We start from the raw sequence: 24,564 nt of genomic DNA, 5'->3' as shown, positions 1-24,564 counted from the left end.
GAACCTTTGGCACTCCAGATGTTATGGACTACAATTCCCATCAGCCCCTGCCAGCATGACCAATTGGCCATGCTGGCAGGGGCTGATGGGAATTGTAGTCCATAACATCTGGAGTGCCAAAGGTTCACCACCACTGCCATAGATGTCAAACTCGCGGCACTCCAGATGTTATGGACATGATGCTGGCAGGGATGATGGGAACTGTAGTCCACAACATCTGGAGGGCCTCGAGTTTGACACCTGTGCTGTAGGTGATCACAAGTCCAAGGCACAGTAAGCTCCAGCAAACACCTGCCCCCTATTTAGTCCCTTTATCCTGCGCTTTTTCATGTGCTTTGGTGTCCTTGGACGGATGTATGGATGCTAAATAATGAAACCATGAAGTGCAATTAACACTGTGAACTGTGCTAGATCGTGCTAGCAGAATGGTAATTAATGAATGCACCCCCATTTAGTATTAATACGATGACAGCTAAGTAATTGACCAGCCTTTATTTAGACCAGGGGTCTGCAACCTCCGGCTCTCCAGATGTTCATGGACTACAATTCCCATCAGCCCCTGCCAGCATGGCCAAATTGGCCATGCTGGCAGGGGTTGATGGGAATTGTAGTCCATGAACATCTGGAGAGTCAGAGGTTGCAGACCCCTGATTTAGACTGATCGACCTCTGGAGCCTATTTTAATATGCCTAATAAAGGTTGTTGTATTGTGACTGATCGACCAAATTAGCTCCCCAACAGTCCCTGCGCTCGCGCCGCTCTCTTTCAGACGACTCGGAAACCAACCACGTCTCTGCCCTTCCCAGGCCGCCTTCCCACCGCTTTTGTCCCCCTGGCCACGCCGTAGCGACCCATCCGGGTCAGGCGGAGGCGGAGCCGCGAGGACGAATCCATTAACTCCGCCTTTCAGGCGGATCGGGAGTTAGGTTTTGCTTTTTGACTCGCGATGTCCTCACCGCCCCGCCGTAGTGGGCGTGTCGGGCAGGGGAAGGGGCGGTGCGAAGAGCGCGCGGGCGCGGCATTGTGCGTCGCCTTTTCCTGACCGGGCTCTGCAGCGCGCCTGCGCCAGGCTCAGCGGCCCTCCCCTCCTCCTCACGCCCGGCGGTCCTCAGCCGAGAGACGCCGCCGCCGCCCGCAGAAGGAGGAGGCGCCGCCGCCGCCGCCGCCGCCGCCGCCGCGCGGGGCTCCCTGGAGGTGAGTCCGCGCCCGGCCCGGTGCGCCCCGCAAAGTCTTCCCCTCGGCCGGGGGGCTGGGCAACCTCTGGCGGGGCTCTCCTGGAAGCCGCGGGCGCCCCGGGGGGGCCTCCTCGACCCGCCTCCCTTCCTCACGGCGGGTGACCTGGCAGGAGGGGCGGGTGAAGCTCCCCACCGCCGCTTCCCTCGGGGGTGGGGCCGACCCTCGCAGCCCCCGCCTCACCGGGGGGGCGGGGGGGGGCTTCTGCACGGTCGCTGCCAGCCATGAGGCGCGGGGGACGCCGTCCCGGCCTGGCTTGCTGCCGAGGGGGCTGCTGTTTGGAGGCGGCGCCGCCCGCAGCCTCGTGCGTCCACGTCGCGCCAGCAACGTTGGCGTGAGTGGCGGGGCTGGCTGGCAGGCTCGGCTGCAACTGGGGCTGCGGTTGCTGGTGGCCGGGGGCACATGCTTCTAAAACAACCTCTGCCAGGAAGTGCGGCTTTTACGCGTCCCTTTCTGCTTATTTCCTTTTCGCAGCTTTAAAAATGCGTCTCCAGAAGGAAAAGCCCACCTTGAACCCATTAACTGCCATTACAAGGAGCGATGGGTTCAAGGTGTTAGGAAAAGAGATTCCACCTAAAGATTAGGAAGAACCTCCTGACCCTAAGGCAGGGGTCTTCAAACTATGGCCCTCCAGATGTTCACGGACTACAATTCCCATCAGCCCCTGCCAGCATGGCTAAGTGGCAGAGCTGATGGGAATTGTAGTTCATGAACATCTGGGGGCCCATAGTTTGAAGACCCCTGCCCTAAGGGCTATTCTAGAGTAGAATACGGTACCTCAGAGGGTGGTGGAGTCTCCCTTCTATGGAGGTTATTAAAGAGAGACTGGATGAAGTGCTTTGATTGTGTCTTCCAGAATGGCTGGGGGCTGAACTCGATGGCCCTTGTGGTCTCTTCCAACTCTATGATTCTATTGCAGTGATGGTGAACCTTTTTGAGACCGAGTGCCCAAACTGCAACGGAAAACCCACTTATTTATCGCAAAGTGCCAACACGGCAATTTAACCTGAATACTGAGGTTTTGGTTTAGAAAAAAACAGTTGTCTCCAAGGCATGCATTACTCAGGAGTTAGCTTGGTGGTAGTCGGAGGCTTTGCTCTGAAGCAACCGTGCAATGCTTTGAATGGGTGAATCACAACCCTAGGAGGGTTTAGAAGCAAGCCCCATTGCCAGCAACCGAGCTTACTCCCAGGTAAAGGATTGTGCTTTAGTTCTTCCCATGAAAATTAGTGGGGTTTAACAGCACATAACAAGGTTGCCTACACATCATGCCCAGCAGCCCAGGCCAGCCTAGATGTGTGTGTGTGTGGGGGGGGAGATTTTCCGGGGGGCCCAACATGATGAACTCTGTGCACGCATGCCCACAGAGAGGGCTCTGAGTGCCACCTCTGGCACCCGTGCCATAGGTTCGCCACCACTGTTCTATTGCCTTGTGGACCAATGACTTGTGCCAACAATTGCAGAGACATAGTAGGCAGCAGCAACTGTCAAATGTGTTTGATTGTATGTTCCTGCATTGCAGGGGGTTGGACTTGATGGCCCTTGGGGTCTCTTCCAACTCTATGACTCTGCATGAATGGTGCTCTGGCTTACTGCCTTAAAGTCAGCCTCAGCTGAGATCAAAATCTGTGCCATACATGGGGCATGATTGAGTCATTCATCGTGCTGCCCTAAACCCACTGAAGTTTAAAATGGCCCTGCTAGTTGTTGTAAGTGATGCAGTTTGTTACCAGTTCTCGGAGGAGGAAGCCTGGATCATAGAGTTGGAAGAGACCCCAAGGGCCATCAAGTCCAACCCCCTGCAGTGCAGGAACACACAATCAAAGTACTCCCAACAGCCTCTGTTTAAAAACCTCCAAAGAAGGAGACTCCACCACTCTTCGAAGTAGTGCATTCCACTGTCAAACAACCCTTACTGTCAGGAGGTTTTTCCTGATGTTTAGGTAGAATCTCTTTTCCTGCATCTCTAGTGTGAAAATGAGTCATTGATGAGCACTTTTTGTGTTTGGCCAGTTAACCAATTACAAATGCATCTAACTGTTGCATTGTCTAGTCCACATCTTTCCATCTTACTTGCAAGAATATTCATAGTAGGTAGTTAGTATTCCGGACTTAAGGGTTAGGTTCTAGCAGCATTCTCTCCTGATGTTTCGCCTGCGACTGTGGCTGGCATCTTCAGAGGATCAGATCCTCTGAAGATGCCAGCCACAGACACAGGCGAAACGTCAGGAGAGAATGCTGCTAGAACATGGCCATACAGCCCGGAAACCACACAGCACCCAAGTGATTCCGGCCGTGAAAGCCTTCGACAATGCATATCATGGGGCACCCTGTCAAAGTCCTTACTAAAATCAAGGTTTGTTACGTCCACAGCATTCCCTTCATCTACCAAGTTTGTCACTCTATCAAAAAAAGAGATACGATTAGTCTGGCATGACTGGTTTTTGAGAAACTCAGGTTGATTTTCAGTGATCACATTATTCCCTTCCAAGTGCTTACAGACTGTTTCCTTAACTATTTGCTGTAGAATCTTTCCTGGTATAGATGTCAGGCTGACTGGGCAGTAGTTATTTGGGTCCTCTCCCCCCCCCCCCCTTTTGAAGATGTGGACAACATTAGCTCTCCTCCATTCCACTGGGACTTCTCCTGTTCTCCAGGAGCTCTCAAAGCAAGCGGTCCTGATATTACTTCTGCCAGTTCTTTTAATACACTGGGATGTAGTTCATCAGGCCCTGGAGATTTGAATTCATTTAAAGTATTCAGGTCTTTCTGTACCTGTTCAGGTCTTTTCTCTGTCTCCTGTTAGAATTTCACCATCTTCTCCACCAGTGACCCTATCATATCCTTTTTCTTCCTTTTGCTATAGACAAAAAAATCCCTTTTGTTGTTTTTAACATCTCTTGCAAGTCTGAGCTCATTGTGAGCTTTAGCTTTTCTGACCCTCTCCCTACATGTCTTTGCTATTTGTTTGAATTTCTTGTACATGTCCCTTTTATATCTTAGCTCACTTGAGAGTTCTTTAGACATCCATCCTGGTTTCTTTAGACACCTCCCATTTTTTCTCCTCCGTGGAACTGTTTGAAATTGTGCCTTCAACATCTCACTTTTAAGAAACTCCCATCCGTCTTGTACTCTCTTCTCTTTTAGTCTTCTTAACCATGAGTAGTTTCTTAAGTTTACTGAAATCAGCTTTCTTAAAGTCTAGAACGCGTGTCCAATTAGACTTGGCATCCCCTTTCATTGTATAGTGGATTCAAGGTACAGGAAAAGATATTCTAACTAAACATCAGGCAGAACTTCCTCACGATAAGGGCAGTTCGACAGTGGAATGTGTTGCCAGTTTTTAAGCAGAGGCTGGATGGCCATCTGTCAGGAGTGCTTTGATTGTGTCTTCCTGCATGGCAGGAGTTGGACTTGATTGCCCTTGTGGTCTTTTCCAACTCTATGATTCTATGATCTTCAAACAAGGTCTAGGACACTGATTTCAATGGCACATTCTGAATTTTGTTGCTATTCAGGACTTGTGTGGAATCCCAGAATGTACACAGGTCTGTAGTCAGTATTGGCTTCAGTCTCCTAGATCAGTGATGGCGAACCTATGGCACGGGTGCCAGAGGTGGCACTCAGAGCCCTCTCTGTGGGCACGCGCAGAGTGCTCCCCTCCCCCCACATCTAGGCTGGCCTGCGCCGCTGGGCTCGATTATTAGCATTAAACCTAAGACCTAGTTGTGGGGAAGCAGGTAGGTAACCCTGTTAAGCGCTGTTAAACCCCAATGATTTTCATGTGAAGAACTAAAGCGCGATCCTTTACCTGGGAGTAAGCTGGGTTGCTGGAAATGGAGCTTGCTTCTGAGTAAACCCTCCTAGGGTCGTGATTCTCCCATTGGAAGAGTTGCATGGTTGCTTCAAAGCAAAGCCACTGACTACCACCAAGCTTACTCCTGAGTAACACATGCCTCGGAGCCAACCATTTTTTCTAAACAAAAACCTCAGTATTCAGGTTAAATTGCCGTGTCGGCACTTTGCAATAAATAAGTGGGTTTTGGGTTGCAGTTTGGGCACTCGGTCTTGAAAAGGTTCGCCATCACTGTCCTAGATGTTGTCCTGTTTGCCGTTCATCCCCGCTCCTATAAGTGCCTAAGATTGTTTCTATCTGTGCTGCAGCGAGTGAAATCCTGCTGCAGTAATGGCTTCCAACTTAATAAAACAACAAATGTGCCACACTTTTACCTTTTTCCTGACTAGATGGCTTGCTGCAGCATTGATACAGTAAGACACAATACTTCCAACTTACCATTGTTGCTTTTAGAACTTGGAGTAGTGGTTAAGAGCAGGTGGACTCTCATCTGGAAAACTGCGTTTGATTCCTCACTCCTCTACGTGAGTGGTGTACTCTTATCTGGTGAACCAGATTTCTTCACTCCTACATTTCTGCAGGGTGATGCTGGGCTAGTCATAGTTCTCTAAGAACATCAGAAAGAGCCTGCTGGAACAGACCAGAGTCCATCTAGTCCAGCACTCTGCTACTCGCAGTGGCCCACCAGGTGCCTTTGGGAGCTCACACGCAGGAGGTGAAAGCAAGGGCCTTCTGCTGCTGCTCCTGCTCCCGAGCACCTGGTCTGCTGAGGCATTTGCAATCTCAGATCAAGGAGTCTCAAGATTGGTAGCCGTAGATCGATCAATCTGTCCAAGCCCCTTTTAAAGCTATCCAGGTTAGTGGCCATCACTACCTCCTGTGGCAGCATATTTCAAACACCAATCACACGTTGCATGAAGAAGTGTTTCCTTTTATTAGTCCTAATTCTTCCCCCCAGCATTTTCAATGGATGCCCCCAGTTTTAGTATTGTGAGAAAGAGAGAAAAATTTCTCTTTGTCAACATTTTCTACCCCATGCATAATTTTAGAGACTTCAATCATGTCCCCCCTCAGACGTCTCCTCTCCAACCTAAAGAGTCCCAAATGCTGCAGCCTCTCCTCATAAGGAAGGTGCTCCAATCCCTCAATCATCCTTGTTGCCCTTCTCTGCACTTTTTCTGTCTCTCCGATATCCTTTTTGAGATGTGATGACCAAAACTGAACACAGTACTCCAAGTTTGGTCGCATCACTGCTTTATATAAGGGCACGACAATCTTCAATTATCAATTCCTTTCCTAATTCCTTTCCTAATTATCCCCAGCATAGTTTGCCTTTTTAACTGTTGCCATGCATTGAGTTGACATTCCCATGGAACTATCAACTAAGATGCCCAAATCCCTTTCCTGGTCTGTGACTGGTAGCGTGTATGTGAAGTTTGGATTTTTTGCCCCTATGTGCATCACTTTACATTTTGCTACATTGAACTGCATTTGCTGTTTCTTAGCCCACTCACCTAATTGATAAAGGTCCACTTGGAGCTCTTCACAATCTTTTGCAGTTCTCACCACCCTACATAATTTGGTATCATCCGCAAACTTGGCCACCACGCTACCCACCCCTACTTCCAGGTCATTTATAAATAGGTTAAAGAGTGCTGGTCCCAAAACAGATCCTTGGGGGACACCACTCCTTACATCTCTCCATTGCGAGAACTTCCCATTTACACCCACCCTTTGCTTCCTGTTTCTCAACCAGTTTTGAATCCATAGGAGGACTTCCCCTCTTATTCCTTCATTGCTGAGTTTTCTCAATAGTCTGTGGTGATGAACTTTGTCAAAAGCCTTTTGGAAATCCAAGTAGCCAATGTCCACTGGTTCCCCCTTATCCACATTCCTGTTTACACCCTCAAAGAACTCTAGTAAGTTTGTAAGGCAGGATTTGCCTCTGCAAAAGCCATGCTGACTCTTCCTCAGAAGGTCTTGCTTTTCTACATGTTTTGTAATTTTATCTTTAATGATAGATTCTACTAATTTACTAGGAACAGATGTCAAACTGACTGGCCTGTAATTTCCTGGGTCCCCCCTCTCTGAACGCTCTCAGCCTCATGTTCCTTACAAAGTGTCAGTTGTAGGGAGAGGAATGGAAAGGAGTCTGTATTCCCTTTTGTATGCCAATTGGCCACGCTGGCAGGGGTGATGGGAATTGTAGTCCATGAACATCTGGGTCACTAGAGTTGGACACCCCTGCTTTAGGGGCTGTTCTGTGCATCTATGAGATTCAGCATCTTAAAGAAAGATGAAAATTCAGATGTGTGGCTCTGTGTTCCCATCATTATTTGTCTGTTAGAGCCTTAGTAATTTCTGAGCATAAACATGGACACTGAGCATAAAGGAGAATGTGGGGGATTCTTCCACTGAGTATTTTTTGTGGAAAGAAAAATAGTAATGTTAGGTAGTTTGTCTAAAGAAATACTCCCACTATCATAGGTTTAAAGGAGCATGCTAGAGGTTTTATTCCGATGACTGCATGAGATCCAAAGCACCTGGATCCAGTTTCTCCTGAATCTCTAGTGCTCTGTTATCTTCCAGAGCTTCTTCAAATAAGTAGCCTTCCCCTGCATTTTATTGGAAGAGGCAGTGTGATAATGATTATGCTGTGCCATTTGTTCTTTTTTTGGTGTTCTGAAGCAGTTCATCAGTGCTTTGTTAGCTCGGCATAGTAATTCCCAACCTAGTGTTAGGACGCACAAATCTACAAGATTTTTTAAAACAAAAAACGCTCACACAAGCTCAAAGCACCCACCCGTCCTCTGCCTGTAGGATAGATTATTTGCAGCTGTAGTTTTGCTGCCTTCCAGTTGGGGCTGGATAATCCAGACATGTCTCTGCACCCAGTAGGAGGGGCACTTGGTACAGTGACTTGTTCAGAAACATGAGGAGGAGTCTTGATGCAGGTAGATTTTACCCTTGCCTACAGTAGCACTGTGTGGGTGCAGTGCACTTCCAGTGGGGGAGGGCAGGCATGGGGGGAGGGGTCTTGGCTGTCAGAAGCTTGAGCGCTGTCGGGTTAAACAGGGTGTACTCGGGTTGTTGGGTTTTTGTCTGTATTGCTAAAGTGGGGGCTCTTTCTTTCTGTTCTTCAGTGGGCGATATCCTTTGAAATAGCGGGCTCATTCATCCCCTGAAGCCCCGGAATCTGGCTTTTTGGTTTCCAGAGCCATGGCAACGGAGGAGAAAAAACCTGATGCAGAATCCACCAAAACACAGTCTACTCCTTCTTCCTCAACCAATCAAAGCAAGGTGTGTTTCAGGTTTCTGAACAATAAGCACTTGGAAGTGTATTATTCCTGCTTTTTGCTAGTGGGTGTAACATCTGTAGTATTCAGAATCTGTGCTGAATTTCTCCCTCTGTAGTCAGTGCCTGCAGGGTAAACAGAACTCTCCTTGCTGTTTTAAATGGTGTATGCATTGTGCTATACGATGAATGAGACTTGAAAGCCTCAGTCTTGTGCTGACTCAAACAGTAGGTTCATTTAGTCCGGTAAACATCCTCTGACAGAGTCTATTGCTGCAGTGGTGAAAGGAGGAGGCCAACTGGCCATGCTGGCAGGGGCTGATGGGATTTGTAGTCCATGAACATCTGGAGAGCTGCAGGTTGCAGACCCCTGCTCTGGAAGCTCACCCGAAGGTGAAACTATCCTGTGTTCTTTTCCTTAATGTCCCTATTCGAAGGCATACCGACTCTGAACGTGTAGTTATAATATCATCTCAGTTTTGTGATTGTCTTTAAAAAGCAACAAAACCTGCTACCGTGTCTTGCGGTTGTGAATTCCATAAACTACCAAAAGTTGACCCAAGGTTTAGGTATGTCTGCCCAATCCAACCTGCTCATCTGGAGGTAGCCCTTTTTTTTTGCCCACCAGACAAGCCTGCTGTTTGGGCTACCTTCCGGGGACTGCTAAGACTAGGTCTGTTTTGTCCTGCCCTTGATGGGTTAGTTAGCTGTTTAGGGTTTTGGTGTTTCCAGGTGTGAGGGGTGCACTTGAAGATTTCACCTTTCTGAGAGCTACATTTTCTTTTCTCAGCCTGCCCCTGTAAAACCAAACTATGCCTTGAAGTTCACGTTGGCAGGACATACGAAAGCTGTCTCGTCGGTTAAATTCAGCCCCAATGGGGAGTGGCTGGCCAGCTCTTGTAAGTATTTCTTCAGGTTGGGCCCACTTCTTCTTTACTCATCACTGACTTGTCTGCCATGTCTTCTTTCAGGGCTGTTAGTGCCCTTGGTAAGGAAACTAAAATTCTGAGCTGAGCGAAACGTAACTGTGCATCCCGTATAATATATGTAAACTTAAACATCCCTAACTTCTTAATTTCATAAATTTGCATTACAATTACTTTGCAATTTGTTTTGCTTTATGTTGAGAGGAGTTTATGTTTGCTTTATGTTGAGAGGAGTGGCATTTAATTGATCGTTTTTATTGATGATTTCTCTCTCTCTTTTTTAAAGCGGCTGATAAGCTTATTAAAATTTGGGGTGCTTACGACGGCAAATTTGAGAAAACAATATCCGGCCACAAGCTGGTAAGTACTGATCTGCAGACTTCAGGAATTGCCGTGGGGAGGGGTGTGTGTGTGTGTGTGTGTGTGTGTGTGTGTGTGTGTGTGTGTGTGTCTGTCTGTCTGTCTGTCTGTCTGTCTGTCTGTCTGTCTGTCTGTCTGTCTGTCTGTTTTGTGGGTGTAAATGGGGATTTGCCGAAAGGCAGGTCTGCTCTACTGCTTGCCAGGAAGGAATCCTTGGCAGCTGCCTGATAGAGGCTGTTGCATGTTTGGCTTTGGAAGGAGTCTTGCTCAGTTCTCCCCGGGCCTAGTCAGTCTCGTATGCTGATTAAAAATACAGAAGTCAAATGGGTTAGCTTGCCATCATTTTGAAAGGTGGTGAAAACAGAACTGGGAGGCTGGCAACATGTTAGCGCAACATCAAGTGGTCTAGTTCTGGACTCGGATTTAGGCGGCCCTGTTACATTTTTGAATGCTTTCTTCCACTTAGTTTCCCCCCCCCCCCCACCCCCCCCCCCCCCCACCCCCCCCCCCCCCCACCCCCCCCCCCCCCCACCCCCCCCCCCCCCCACCCCCCCCCCCCCCCACCCCCCCCCCCCCCCACCCCCCCCCCCCCCCACCCCCCCCCCCCCCCACCCCCCCCCCCCCCCACCCCCCCCCCCCCCCACCCCCCCCCCCCCCCACCCCCCCCCCCCCCCACCCCCCCCCCCCCCCACCCCCCCCCCCCCCCACCCCCCCCCCCCCCCACCCCCCCCCCCCCCCACCCCCCCCCCCCCCCACCCCCCCCCCCCCCCACCCCCCCCCCCCCCCACCCCCCCCCCCCCCCACCCCCCCCCCCCCCCACCCCCCCCCCCCCCCACCCCCCCCCCCCCCCACCCCCCCCCCCCCCCACCCCCCCCCCCCCCCACCCCCCCCCCCCCCCACCCCCCCCCCCCCCCACCCCCCCCCCCCCCCACCCCCCCCCCCCCCCACCCCCCCCCCCCCCCACCCCCCCCCCCCCCCACCCCCCCCCCCCCCCACCCCCCCCCCCCCCCACCCCCCCCCCCCCCCACCCCCCCCCCCCCCCACCCCCCCCCCCCCCCACCCCCCCCCCCCCCCACCCCCCCCCCCCCCCACCCCCCCCCCCCCCCACCCCCCCCCCCCCCCACCCCCCCCCCCCCCCACCCCCCCCCCCCCCCACCCCCCCCCCCCCCCACCCCCCCCCCCCCCCACCCCCCCCCCCCCCCACCCCCCCCCCCCCCCACCCCCCCCCCCCCCCACCCCCCCCCCCCCCCACCCCCCCCCCCCCCCACCCCCCCCCCCCCCCACCCCCCCCCCCCCCCACCCCCCCCCCCCCCCACCCCCCCCCCCCCCCACCCCCCCCCCCCCCCACCCCCCCCCCCCCCCACCCCCCCCCCCCCCCACCCCCCCCCCCCCCCACCCCCCCCCCCCCCCACCCCCCCCCCCCCCCACCCCCCCCCCCCCCCACCCCCCCCCCCCCCCACCCCCCCCCCCCCCCACCCCCCCCCCCCCCCACCCCCCCCCCCCCCCACCCCCCCCCCCCCCCACCCCCCCCCCCCCCCACCCCCCCCCCCCCCCACCCCCCCCCCCCCCCACCCCCCCCCCCCCCCACCCCCCCCCCCCCCCACCCCCCCCCCCCCCCACCCCCCCCCCCCCCCACCCCCCCCCCCCCCCACCCCCCCCCCCCCCCACCCCCCCCCCCCCCCACCCCCCCCCCCCCCCACCCCCCCCCCCCCCCACCCCCCCCCCCCCCCACCCCCCCCCCCCCCCACCCCCCCCCCCCCCCACCCCCCCCCCCCCCCACCCCCCCCCCCCCCCACCCCCCCCCCCCCCCACCCCCCCCCCCCCCCACCCCCCCCCCCCCCCACCCCCCCCCCCCCCCACCCCCCCCCCCCCCCACCCCCCCCCCCCCCCACCCCCCCCCCCCCCCACCCCCCCCCCCCCCCACCCCCCCCCCCCCCCACCCCCCCCCCCCCCCACCCCCCCCCCCCCCCACCCCCCCCCCCCCCCACCCCCCCCCCCCCCCACCCCCCCCCCCCCCCACCCCCCCCCCCCCCCACCCCCCCCCCCCCCCACCCCCCCCCCCCCCCACCCCCCCCCCCCCCCACCCCCCCCCCCCCCCACCCCCCCCCCCCCCCACCCCCCCCCCCCCCCACCCCCCCCCCCCCCCACCCCCCCCCCCCCCCACCCCCCCCCCCCCCCACCCCCCCCCCCCCCCACCCCCCCCCCCCCCCACCCCCCCCCCCCCCCACCCCCCCCCCCCCCCACCCCCCCCCCCCCCCACCCCCCCCCCCCCCCACCCCCCCCCCCCCCCACCCCCCCCCCCCCCCACCCCCCCCCCCCCCCACCCCCCCCCCCCCCCACCCCCCCCCCCCCCCACCCCCCCCCCCCCCCACCCCCCCCCCCCCCCACCCCCCCCCCCCCCCACCCCCCCCCCCCCCCACCCCCCCCCCCCCCCACCCCCCCCCCCCCCCACCCCCCCCCCCCCCCACCCCCCCCCCCCCCCACCCCCCCCCCCCCCCACCCCCCCCCCCCCCCACCCCCCCCCCCCCCCACCCCCCCCCCCCCCCACCCCCCCCCCCCCCCACCCCCCCCCCCCCCCACCCCCCCCCCCCCCCACCCCCCCCCCCCCCCACCCCCCCCCCCCCCCACCCCCCCCCCCCCCCACCCCCCCCCCCCCCCACCCCCCCCCCCCCCCACCCCCCCCCCCCCCCACCCCCCCCCCCCCCCACCCCCCCCCCCCCCCACCCCCCCCCCCCCCCACCCCCCCCCCCCCCCACCCCCCCCCCCCCCCACCCCCCCCCCCCCCCACCCCCCCCCCCCCCCACCCCCCCCCCCCCCCACCCCCCCCCCCCCCCACCCCCCCCCCCCCCCACCCCCCCCCCCCCCCACCCCCCCCCCCCCCCACCCCCCCCCCCCCCCACCCCCCCCCCCCCCCACCCCCCCCCCCCCCCACCCCCCCCCCCCCCCACCCCCCCCCCCCCCCACCCCCCCCCCCCCCCACCCCCCCCCCCCCCCACCCCCCCCCCCCCCCACCCCCCCCCCCCCCCACCCCCCCCCCCCCCCACCCCCCCCCCCCCCCACCCCCCCCCCCCCCCACCCCCCCCCCCCCCCACCCCCCCCCCCCCCCACCCCCCCCCCCCCCCACCCCCCCCCCCCCCCACCCCCCCCCCCCCCCACCCCCCCCCCCCCCCACCCCCCCCCCCCCCCACCCCCCCCCCCCCCCACCCCCCCCCCCCCCCACCCCCCCCCCCCCCCACCCCCCCCCCCCATCACCCCCCCCCCCCCCCCCCCCCCCCCCCCCCCCCCCCCCCCCCCCCCAACTCCCCCCCCCCCCCCCCCCCCCCCCCCCCCACCCCCCCCCCCCGCCACCCCTTGCCACCCCCCCCCCCCCCCGTCCCCACCCCCCCCCCCCCCCCCAACCCCTGTAAACCCCCCTCCCCCCCCCCCCCCCCCCTCCCCACTCCCCCCCCCCCCCCCACCCCCCTCCCCCCCCACCCCCCCCACATAACATCTGGAGTGCCAAAGGTTCGCCACCACTGGCATAGAGGATGAGGGCAGAGGAGTGTTTCCTGGTGGATTAGAAAGACTTTGTTCTAGCCCGGCCTCCTGCATGGGCCAATCAGGGAAGCTCTCAAGCAAGGTACGTAGGTATGGTTTGTTTGCAGCAGCTGTTGCTTAGGATATATTGCTTTCGTACAGTGAGGCTCCATTTAGCCATCATGTCTGATGACCACCGTTAGACCTCTCCTTCAAGAGTGTGCCAGTTTCCACTGGTCTCCCAAGCCGTTCAATGTTGCCACCTCCCACTGTAGCAAACTTCATGAGTTAGCCAAGCCCCGCAGTGAGAACAGCTTCCCCCTCCCCCTTGCCTTTGCTGTTTGCCCCTTTGACAACAGGCAGGTGGCCCTTCATTGACTGGCATCAGAGACCCAGGAGGGCCTGTCGTGTGGGTCTTGCTTAAGGGAGGGGAAAGGGAGGGTAGAGCCAGGAGCTCAGGAGGAGCAGTGTGTAAGGAGCAAGACAGGGGTCTTTTGTGGCTCTTTGGCCAAGTAAAGCAGGGGTCCGGATGGTGCTGCATCCTCCCTCCAACCCTGTGCTCCGAGGGCAGCTGATCCGGAGCCTCTGGGCAAAGGTTGGATTTGGGCCTGCATTTCTCTGCTTTCTGCCCCATTGTCGGTTGCCGCAGGGGAGGGCAGAGGAGAGGGGCAGCGTGAGAACGGAAGGTTCAGAGAAGCAGAACAGTAGCAGCCCCGCATCGGGGAAAAGGCCCAGGTGCTCTTTTGACTGGGGGGCGGAGGGGGGGGGGTTCATGGAATGCCGCTCTTCCCTCCAAGCCTTGCTGAGCCTCTGTCTTGCTTCCTTCCCTCCAGCACTCTCAAGCTTTGGGACTACAGCAAAGGAAAGGTGAGTGCCCTTCTTTTCCCCAGAGGGATCAACCCTTTGGAGCCTTGGTTAGCTTTGCCCTTGAATGGAGTGTCCCTTGGAAGACTTTGCTTCATTCGTGACCTGCTGCACTGAGCAGGGGGTTCCCTCTTCTGCTGCCTTTGCAAAATTCACATCTTTGGGTTCAAAAAGTGCCTCAACAGGCTTGCCACTTCCTAACCGCCACCTTAAAAACGGTTGCAGTGGCAAAGGGTGCTGGTGAGTGCGGGGTGCTAATTTTTGAGTGCACAAACTCTTTGAGAGCCAGCGTGGTGTCGTGGTGAACAGCTGGTGCAATCTAATCTGGAGAACTGGATTTAATTCCCTGCTCTGCCACTTGAGCCGTGGAGGCTTATCTGGTGAACCAGATTAGCTTGTGCACTCCAGCACACGCCAGCTGGGCAACCTTGGGCTAGTCACAGTTCTTCAGAGCTCTCTCAGCCCCACCTACCTCACAGGGTGTTTGTTGTGAGGGGGGAAGGGCAAGGAGATTGTCAGCCCCTTGAGTCTCCTTGCGGGAGAGAAAGGGAGGCTATAAATTGAACACTTCTTATTCTTTGGTCTTCTGAGGCCAAAATGACCAGGGGGTGTCCACAGAGCAATTGTACGTCTTTAGTATTTTCACACTGATTCCCCTTGTGTGTGGCTCTGTGATTCTGTCTTTCAGTGCCTAAAGACGTACACCGGCCACAAGAATGAGAAATATTGCATATTTGCCAACTTCTCCGTCACTGGTGGAAAGGTGAGGTGCTCTTTCCTGGGGCCCAGTGCTCTCAATTTGCCCATGGGGAGTCTTCATGGTGGTTCTCTGATCCACTCCAGAAATTAGTCTTCTGAGGAATCTCATAGTCCTGCTTATCCCTACAAGCCAGTGTGTGCAGTCACTCCTTTTTGCAGCCATGATCCTACCACTTATTAGATTCCTTGTGCCAAGGGGGGTCCAGAGGGCGCAAGGTGTTGGAACAGCCTTCCGATCTTGTTGGCTCCTGGCATCAGGGCAGAGTCAGGCGGCTTCTGGCCTGCCTGCGTTCTGTGCTGTTTCATCAGGCAGCTCTGTAGCCCCCTTGTGTGTGGGATGATGAAATATTTCAGGCTTGATGGCAGGGCTTCAGGGTGAGGAGGGGGGGATCTGCATATTGGTAGCCTGGTTTGTTTTTCCTTGGTCTGCTGCCCAGCTGCCCTCTAAATGCTCACTGCCTCTCTGCCTGACCAGTCCTTTGTACAGTGGCCTTCGCCTGACCTCCCACCATGCCCCATAGCTCCATAGCTGCCATGTTTTGGTGATCTGGAGCAAGAGTGCCCTTTGCTTGGCTTTTTGGGGGGCACCCTGGGAGGGGCAGTGGGAGGGGAGGCAAACGGGATTCCCCCCGACTTCGAACTTGCGGCTTTTCCTTGTGTTTTGGCTCCAGCTTTTTTTCCTCAACTCCTGAGTGTCTTGGCCTGGGTGTTGGAGAGGTTACAGCAGGCTGCAGCTCAGGAGAGGCTGGGGTTCTGGAAAGGTTGAAGACCACTGCTCAAACAAAAATCCATGAATGCAGAACATGTTTGACACCACAGTGCGCGCGCGCGCACACACACCCCCAACCCAACCCAGTGGCATCCTTAACCTTTTCCTGATTCTTTGACACCCTCAACACATACACACACACACCAATTTTAGTTTGTATCAAACCAGAAAATTAATGGCTTCAAGCTTGCTGTAGTATTTGCTTGACCAAAATCTTCTGGGTCAGGAACCTGCTTTTATTCCTTTGTACTCTGCCAGCTGATGGCTAATCTGTCATAAACAAAGAGGGAAATAAAGTCTGGAGGGGAGGGGGTTGGAAAGCCAAACTCTGCCTATCAGGCTTTTCAGTGACTCTTGCTCCAAACTACCACGTGGGGAATTTTTCTGCTGCATCTCCCTCCTTGTGACTGGACAAGGCCCAACAATAGGATCTAGAGCAGTGGTGGCGAACCTTTGGCACTCCAGATGTTATGGACTACAATTTCCGTCAGCCCCTGCCAGCATGGCCAATTGGCCATGCTGAAAGGGGCTGATGGGAACTGTAGTCCATAACATGTGGAGTGCCAAAGATTCGCCATCACGGATCTAGAGAGATGCTTGAGAAAGAGGAGTGTCAGGTGTTTCCTTAGAGCAGGGGTGTCCAACTGATGGGAATTGTCCTTGAACATCTGGAGCACCAGAGTTGGACACCTGCTTTAGAGGTGTGGCACACCATGGCGCGTGTTGGGCAGGTTGAGTAAGCTTCTAATGGTGTACCTGTGCTTTGCCCTTCAGTGGATCGTGTCAGGGTCAGAAGACAACCTGGTTTACATCTGGAACCTCCAAACAAAAGAGATTGTACAGAAGCTGCAAGGACACACAGGTGGGGAGTGTGGCGCAACGTCTTGAGCTGGGGCTGGGCTGCACAGCGATGAGTGGGGGCCATCTGGGCCGTGAAGGCACAGCAGGCTGCTCTACCCTGCCCTGGCTTGTGTGGGGTGGGGCTCCATGTTGAAAGCTGTGTGGAGGTTGCACTGTGGGGGCTGCAGGATCTGGAAACAGCCTCCACTGAGCCCTGTGGTGTTTGGTGGCTTAAGCTTTGCCTGCAGAAGGCTGCCTTCCAGCCTGCATCACCCTCCAGCCCACCCATCTCCTCCTGCTGACCCTGGCACCTGCTCTCCAGCAGCTCTGCTGAGCAACCCGTGCTGCTGGCCAGGTTTCTGAAAATGGAGAAAACTTGTACCAACAGGCTACAATGATGACTTCAAAAAATTAGTTCTCCCACTGGAGTAGCAATTTACTTTTAAGTAACCCAAATAATTTTATAATTTTACAAACAGTAACCAAATGTTTTGGAAAAATTGTTAACAATGGTTACAATCAGGGAGGACAACGCTCTGCTATTATTATTATTATCATCATCATCATCATCATCATCATCATCATCATCATCATCATCATCATCATCATCATCATCATCATTATCATCATTATCATTATTATCATTATTATCATTACTATCATTACTATTACTATTACTATTACTATTATTATTATTAATAAACCGCCCTCCCCCAAAGGGTTCAGGGCAGTGAACCCCAAAGAGCTCAATTGGTTTATTCTTATGCCTCTCGAAATGTCCTTCGAGAGGCATAAGAACAAACCAATTGCCGAGCGTTGTCCTCCCTGATTGTAACCATGATTGTACTTTGAAAAACTCTGACCTGCCTTTAACAGCCGTGAAGTTTAACGAGGCCAGTTGGTTAATTATCTGGAATCTGGCTAGCTGTTATATTTAGATTTAGATTACATTGCCGTGCCGTTCTAACTTGTGTTTATATAGATTACTCCAATGGGAGAATGTAAACAATTTTTTCAAAACATTTGGTTACTGTTTGTAAAATTATAAAATTATTTTGGTTACTTAAAAGTAAATTGCTGCTACAGTGGGAGAACTAATTTTTTGAAGTCATCATTGTAGCCTGTTGGTACAAGTTTTCTTCATTTTCACTTTGTGTACCTTCCCCTTTTGCTTAGCATGGCCAGGTTTCCGAAGCAGCAGGTTCCGTGCAGCAAAAGGTCAAGTACGTAGCTGGTTTGCCACTGGGACTTTTCTGCACCTGTACACTGAGCTCAGAGGCCTTTCTCAGCCCTCTGCAGCCTTTGAGCACCTGGCATACCACAGGTGGCCCTGCTTGTAAAGAGCATGAGGGCCTCTTTCTCTCTGGTGGCTGAATGGCTGTGGCTCACCTTTCGGAGTTTGACCTGGGCAGCGGTCTTCCCAGCTCTCCAGTCCTTGCTGCATATGCCTGCGATTGAATCCAGGACCTTCTGCCCATGTAGTCAGTTCTCTATCATTGAGCTGCAACAGCCCATCAAATGAATTGTTCTCCTACTTATGGATATTCCTGCCACAACCAACTTTAATGTTTCTGTAGCCTATGATACAGTGGGACAAGTTAAAAACTGGATGTCGCTAGGGCCAGAGGCGGTGTATCTGTTTAATTTTTTTTTCTAGCTGTTCTTCTGAGGAGCTTAGAGCAGTGTACTCCTTCCTTCCTTCCTTCCTTCCTTCCTTCCTTCCTTCCTTCCTTCCTTCCTTCCTTCCTTCCTTCCTTCCTTCCTTCCTTCCTTCCTTCCTTCCTTCCTTCCTTCCTTCCTTCCTCCCTCCCTCCCTCCCTCCCTCCCTCCCTCCCTCCCTCTTTCTCTCTCTCTCTGTTTCTTTCTTTTTCTCTTTCTCTTTCTCTCTCTCTTTCTCTCTCTTTCTCTTTCTCTCTTTCTTTTTCTTTCTCTCTCTCTCTTTCTTTAAACAGACAGACAGACAGACGGGGAGAAAGGGGGAGTGAGGGAGAGAGCCCTTCATGACAGTTTGGGTTTGCACCTGGCTCTCCCACTGACTCTTACCCAGCCGCTGTCCTGTGCTAGGCTTGCGTGCCCGTAAGGAAGCCTGCTCTCATAGGTCTACCTGGGAAGTGAGCTGGAATTGAAGTTCTGGTTGGAAAGGCCAAATCGGTTTAATTCCTTGCAAGCGGGTGACGTGTGTGCCTCTCTCCTTCCTTGCAGACGTCGTGATCTCGACAGCGTGCCACCCGACAGAAAACATCATCGCGTCTGCGGCCCTAGAAAACGACAAAACAATTAAACTTTGGAAGAGTGACTGTTAAGTGCTTTTGACGTCGCTTGAGAGACTGTGGGGGGAGGGGGGAGTGTGAGGGGACGTATTTTGTGTTTGTGTTTTTTTTTAAAAAAAAGAAAGCCACAGGAGAACTTTCCAGCCCCTTTTGGCAAGACACCTGAAGCAGCCGGCAAGAGTTTGCTCTCGCTGCCCTTGGCCCAAAGGCGAAAGGCCCTCGTTTGGGTCCCCCAGAGTGGGCAGCAGGAGCCGGCGATCAAAGGGCCTGTTTTTGATGCTCCTTTGCCTGGTATAGGGGGGGAGGGTTTCCATAGCATGTCTCCCTTATGTTGAGAGTCCCAGAGTTTCTCTACTTAGAGAAAAGGACCCTCTTGTCTCTTACAACTGGCAAGTTATCAGTTTAGAAATAACCCAGATCTCTTTATTTTTTTTCTTTACAAAAAATAGGCCTTGGTCAATCTCAGTTTAGATAGAGGAAATACATGGGGTGAGATGCCTCATACTTAAAAAAAAAAGACCAAATGCTTTGTGGGTCTGCTGTTGCTGTTGCTCTTTGGTTCCCCCCGTCCCATTTTGGGACTTCAGTGCGCTACTTCCTTTCCACTGTGTGCACCAATAGATGCTGTTGCAACCGAGTCTTTTGGGATTTGCCTCCTTTCACCGTTCGGATACCCTCAGCCCTTGCTTGTAGTCATTGTACCTTTTTTTACTTTTTAAACTCATTCTGGCAAAATTTCAGAATACTTGTACAGTAACTTCAATGTAAAAAAAACCCCTGAAGTTTTTTGTTATCTTGAAACTTCATTGTAAAAACTTGTATTTGCTAATCGTATGGCTGTATCTTTTGCGCCGTGGGTATTCCTCTCTCTCCTCCATTTTTACGCTATTGCTATTTTACACATCAGTACCATTGACCGTGTGCCATAATAAAAGGTGGGATTTGATGTGGATGGCCAGAAGAGGACTGGAGTGATATCTTGTGTCTTGGCTGATCCTCCACCCACCATTGCTAGAGCTCCTGGCAGATGAAGATGTACTCATCTGAAGAGTGGAAAACACTTTTGGTTAATGTTTTATCTAGCTCAGTCTGGACAGCCTCTGCAATCCAGCATCTGTTCTTAAAATGGTATACTTGGGAGTATCTGAATGGAGCAGGTTCTCTTTGTTTCTCCCTAGGAGCTCCGAGTAGCCCAACTTATCCTGGTCTTGTCAGGGCCTGGGAGCTAAACAGGGTTGGCTATAGTCAGTATTTGGATGGGAGACCACCCACAGAGGGGTTGCTGTGAAGAGGAGGGCGATGGTGAACCACCTCTGCTCTTCCTCTCTTGCCTGGAATAAGGTCACCATGAATTGGCTGCAACTCAACGGAATCTTCTACTTCAGCGCCGCCGGCCTCCATCACACACACTGTGGACATAAAGCCCATGAAAATGCAGCTGAAGGATGAGTTACTTCCTGCATCCACATTCATTCTGGAGTCTGGCATGCTTCCCCCCTCCTATCTGTTACTACACCCTTTGCAGTCTTCCCTTGGGCAGTATTTTGGCTGCAGGGTCTTCGGGGCAGAGCCCTCTTTTAGTACATGGCTTTGTTGCTCGGATAAGTATTTTTCACATGACTGGTGCTGTCTGTTTCTTTTACATACCCTCAGGTTTTGTGGGGGGTGATGGCAGGGGCCCCTTCCTCTGGTAGCAGGTTGCTCTAGGGCCGAGTGGGATACAGTCTGGTGGACAATCTATTTCTCCCATCCCCCCTTCGTTTTGCTGGATAATTGTGCTTAATGTGCCTGCGATCTACACTTTCTCACACATTATTTACTTCCACTTCTTACAACAGTCAGAATCATAGAGTTGGAAGGGGCCATCTAGTCCCACCCCTCCTGCTCAATGCAGGGTCAGCCCAGAGAATCTCTGACAAGAATTCATCCAGCCGCTGCTGGAAGACTGCCAGTGAGGAGGAACTCACCACCTCCGCTGCTGAACTTCTCACCGTAAAAACATGCGTGCACACGATCCTCCAGCTGGTACCTTTTTGCCTCTAATTTGTGCCCATTTTTGCAAGTCCTCTCCAATGTTGCCAACACAAGCAGCTGCCTGCCCTCCTCTAAGTCACAGCCCTTCCAATACTCCAAGAGAGCCTTTGGGTCCCCCCTCCACCCCCTCCAGACTAAACATTCCCGAGGTCCTCAGCCTTTCCTCGCAGGCAGGGCTCGGTCTCCAGACCCCTGGTCGTTCTTGTCACTCTCTTTTGCATCCCCTCTGTTCTCGCCATATCCTTTTCGAAGTGAGGCCTCCAGAACGGCACGCAGGACCGCAGGTGTGGCCTGACAGGTGCAGCGTACAGCGGGACTATGACATCATGTGATTGGGATGGTAGGTGGGTCAGTATAACCCCTGGACTATGCAGGGACTGAGGCAGGACTGAGCCTGCCCCCCACCCCCCAACAAAGTAGTCACAGTCACAGTTTTTATGGCGGAGCCTCCCCGGTCACCGCTTGCACCCTTCATTGCTTCTGTGCATCAGCCTCCTCTGCGCCCACTCTGGAGCTGCAGTCTAGCTGGCTGGGGATTCTTGGAGACAAGTCAGAAGGAAACAGGCTTTTTGAATCATGTATGTGGGGTTGCTATTTGTGGGTTTGTTGTTCAGGCGCTAAGGACAAATCACTGCAGTTTGTGGAGTGGGGGGAGGTAGCTGGAGAACCAGGTTTCATTCCCCACTCCTCCATATTATTATTATTATTATTATTTATTCCACTTTTATACCGCCCTCCCCCAGAGGGCTCAGGGCGGTTCACATCATAATACAACAAGTGGGTAACAAATAAAATACTAAAAATTCATCAGTTAAAAACAGCGCTCCATATGAGTGGTGGACTCTAATCTGGCGAACTGGGTTGGCTCCCCACTTCACACGAAGCCTGCTGAGTGGCCTTGGGCCAGTCACAGTCCTCTCAGAACTCCCTCAGCCCCACCTGCCTCATGAGGTGTTTGTTGTGGGGAGGGGAAGGGAAGGCAGCCTCGAGTCTCCTAACAGGAGAGAATTAGGGAGTATAAGTCCAAACTCTTCTTCAAAGCAACCATCAGTCACCCAGCCCCCGTGGTCCCAATTTCCATCTATCTGTATTTAAGGAGTTGACTTTCCAAAGAGAGAAGGGCACTGCTGGCCATCCGGACCAGTAGTCTCTTTCAGATTGGGGCCCTCTAATGGAATTTTGAGAGGCAATGGAGGGAGCTTTCCCAAAATGGCTGCTGCAGTAGTCGGAGCCAAAAGTAATATCTCCCTCCTAATTTGGAAGCTGTGGAAAACCCTTTCATCTGCGGGAGGGGAGAAGGGAACATGTCCTTCCAGCAGCTGCCTTACAATGGCTCTGCCCGGTTCTAGGCTGCCTCCTGGAAACTCTGAAGGCAACACCCCACCCCAAGTTGTGCCGAACACCTGTGGTCCCCATTCATGCTGCCCCTGTTTTGTTTCTCCACAGTATAGTCTTCAATAAAAGACATGCAGTGAAGGCGGTATTCGCTTGGTTGAGAGGACAGTGACCATCAATAATGAAGCCTTGCATTTTGTTTATGAAGAAGGAGAGTTTGGATTTATATCCTCCCTTTCTCTCCTGCAAGGAGACTCAAGGGGGCTGACAATCTCCTTTCCCTTCCAGCCCCCACAACAAACACCCTGTGAGGTAGGTGGGGCTGAGAGCTCCAAAGAACTGTGACTAGCCCAAGGTCACCCAGTTGGCGTGTGTTGGAGTGGACAGGCTACTCTGAATCCCCAGATAAGCCTCCACAACTCAAGTGGCAGAGTGGGGAATCAAACCCGGTTCCTCTAGATTAGAGTGTATCTGCTCTCCCACACACTCCCACACACGCCAGCTGAGTGACCTTGGGCTAGTCACAGCTTCTCGGAGCTCTCTCAGCCCCACCCACCTCACAGGGTGTTTGTTGTGAGGGGGGAAGGGCAAGGAGATTGTCAGCCCCCTTGAGTCTCCTGCAGGAGAGAAAGGGAGGATATAAATCCAAACTCTTCTTCTTCTTCTCCTAACCACTACGCCACGCTGGCTCTCAGTGTTGCCATTTTGTGCAAATAAGCTCTTCTGGGTATCAGTGCAGTGGCCCTGGCTGCTCAGAACACCAGTCCATGTAGTCTCAACCTTTCACCCGTGGGGCATGAAGGAGGAGGCAGCTTACCCTCGTTTTTATTCCCACCCTCTGGTGTTCAGAGATTTCCTACTCACATGGAAGTTCCCTTGAGCTAGTAATGGATAGGCACCCACTATGAATGTAAAGCTAGATGCCGTAAAAAACCCCCACAAATGTCAGGCGGGAGGGGGATCTAAAAATGCTGCAATTGCTCAAAATCAGCGAGTTAGACAAACAACGCCAATAAAGTCTGTGTGAGGCAGGGTATGCAAATATTTCGAAGAATACAAATAAATGTGACCGACACAATCACAATAGACCTTTATTGGCATAAGGTATACAAGCGTGAACGTAGACTGTTATTAAATTTAAAAGAGTTGTACATGCCGTCTATGAGTAATTTTACATTCTAAGATCACACTTCATTTATAAAAATATAATATAGATTAAAATTTTTTTGACCATTCCATTGTACACGGAATTGTGAACAGATATAGTACAACTACACTTAAAAGGCAGGATTAAGATATTTCTAGCCATTCGTTATTCACAGCCTATTTACTAAAAAGGTATAACCTTTCCCAGGATCTATAAATGGTATATACTGTTACCAACACATTCTTAACAGCTTGTGGAATGAAAGGGAAAGAGAAAAAGCTGATGTGTTTGTGTTTCTGTTTGTGCAAAAGAACTGTACATGCTGGCTGTTGCACAGAGAAAAAGCATGCACAACAAGACACACACACCCCTCCCTCCCTCCCCAAAAGAAAAACTTGGTTAGATGCCACAAAGTAAGTGGCAGTGCCTTAACCATATGCGTGTTGTACAGGCCACTAGGACCTCTTCCATCCTTATCAAGGGGAGTGCTAACCTTCTCTCCTTTCATACAACACAGCTTCAGAGCTTGACGACAGCTGTATTTAAAGCCCTGGAAAGGAAAGTTTTTCTGGATATGGCGACAGCGGTGATGTTCAAAATACTTCTGAATTTTTTTCTTTATTTTTCCCATAGTTAAAGTAGTTACTAAAAAACAACCCTAGAAGCTCTGAGGTGACTTGATAAGTGAGCAATTCTGCAAATGCTTTTATGAGCATCTCCTTCCCGAGACTTACACTAATGAGATGCATCCTTGCATCCAATCGCAATGCACGACGGGAAACCCGTGAGGCTCAGCGAGCGGGCGGCGGAAATCCTTCTCTTTCGGATGCAGCTCGGAATCTTGGCCTCGATTCACTTTTGCCGGGAGATTAAACCCACTTTGCACTAAATAAAGGAAGTTAAGAGTAACCTCAAAAGCTCGAATCGTCGGTCGCGAAACAGCAGGGAGACTCGCTCCGCCATCTTGGCTTGGGGCAGAAGCCGCCTTCTCTTTCGTCCTTTTGCCCTCTTCCAAAAAGGCTGCCGAAAATTAATCGGCGGTCGTAAGTGTTCGAGTTCGAAACCCGCACGGTCAAAGTGGCAACATTTTCTCTTAAATGCGAAAGTTTGACTTTTTTTTTTTTTTTTTAAGAACATCGGGACGGGAGCGGCAGATTTTTTAAAAACCCGTTTTGACTTTGTGCAACTCTTCCTCCCTTTTCACCTTTGCAGTTCACTGCCTGCAGCTGACACTGCAGACTCCCCATATGCTAGTTCAGAGGGCAAAACTAGATCTCCAGAATGGAAAACTCTTCCGGAGGGAAGATTGCCAACTGGCGATTTTTCAGAATTACGACTGATCTCCACATCACGTATTTGA

General features: G+C 53.9%; 1 protein-coding gene and 1 non-coding gene across 2 annotated transcripts; one reads left to right on the top strand and one right to left on the bottom strand.

The window, feature by feature from the left end:
* The first annotated feature begins 1,001 nt into the window (after positions 1-1,001).
* Positions 1,002-19,649, top strand: WDR5 (WD repeat domain 5). Its single transcript, XM_048512183.1, has 9 exons — positions 1,002-1,194; positions 8,233-8,389; positions 9,175-9,283; positions 9,597-9,713; positions 13,404-13,545; positions 14,020-14,053; positions 14,739-14,813; positions 16,353-16,440; positions 18,621-19,649. The coding sequence occupies exons 2-9, from the start codon at positions 8,309-8,311 to the stop codon at positions 18,719-18,721; spliced, it is 747 nt and encodes a 248-aa protein (XP_048368140.1). The 5' UTR covers positions 1,002-1,194; positions 8,233-8,308; the 3' UTR covers positions 18,722-19,649.
* A 3,942-nt stretch (positions 19,650-23,591) lies between these two features.
* LOC125442325 lies at positions 23,592-23,719 on the bottom strand. Its single transcript, XR_007245978.1, has one exon. It is a non-coding gene; the product is annotated as a U6atac minor spliceosomal RNA (small nuclear RNA).
* Between the last annotated feature and the right edge of the window lie 845 nt (positions 23,720-24,564).

Source organism: Sphaerodactylus townsendi, linkage group LG12 (assembly GCF_021028975.2).
Source record: "Sphaerodactylus townsendi isolate TG3544 linkage group LG12, MPM_Stown_v2.3, whole genome shotgun sequence".
Classification (NCBI taxonomy): Eukaryota; Metazoa; Chordata; class Lepidosauria; order Squamata; family Sphaerodactylidae; genus Sphaerodactylus; species Sphaerodactylus townsendi.
Note: the sequence above shows the minus strand (reverse complement) of the source record. Positions and strands in the feature narration are given on the sequence as shown.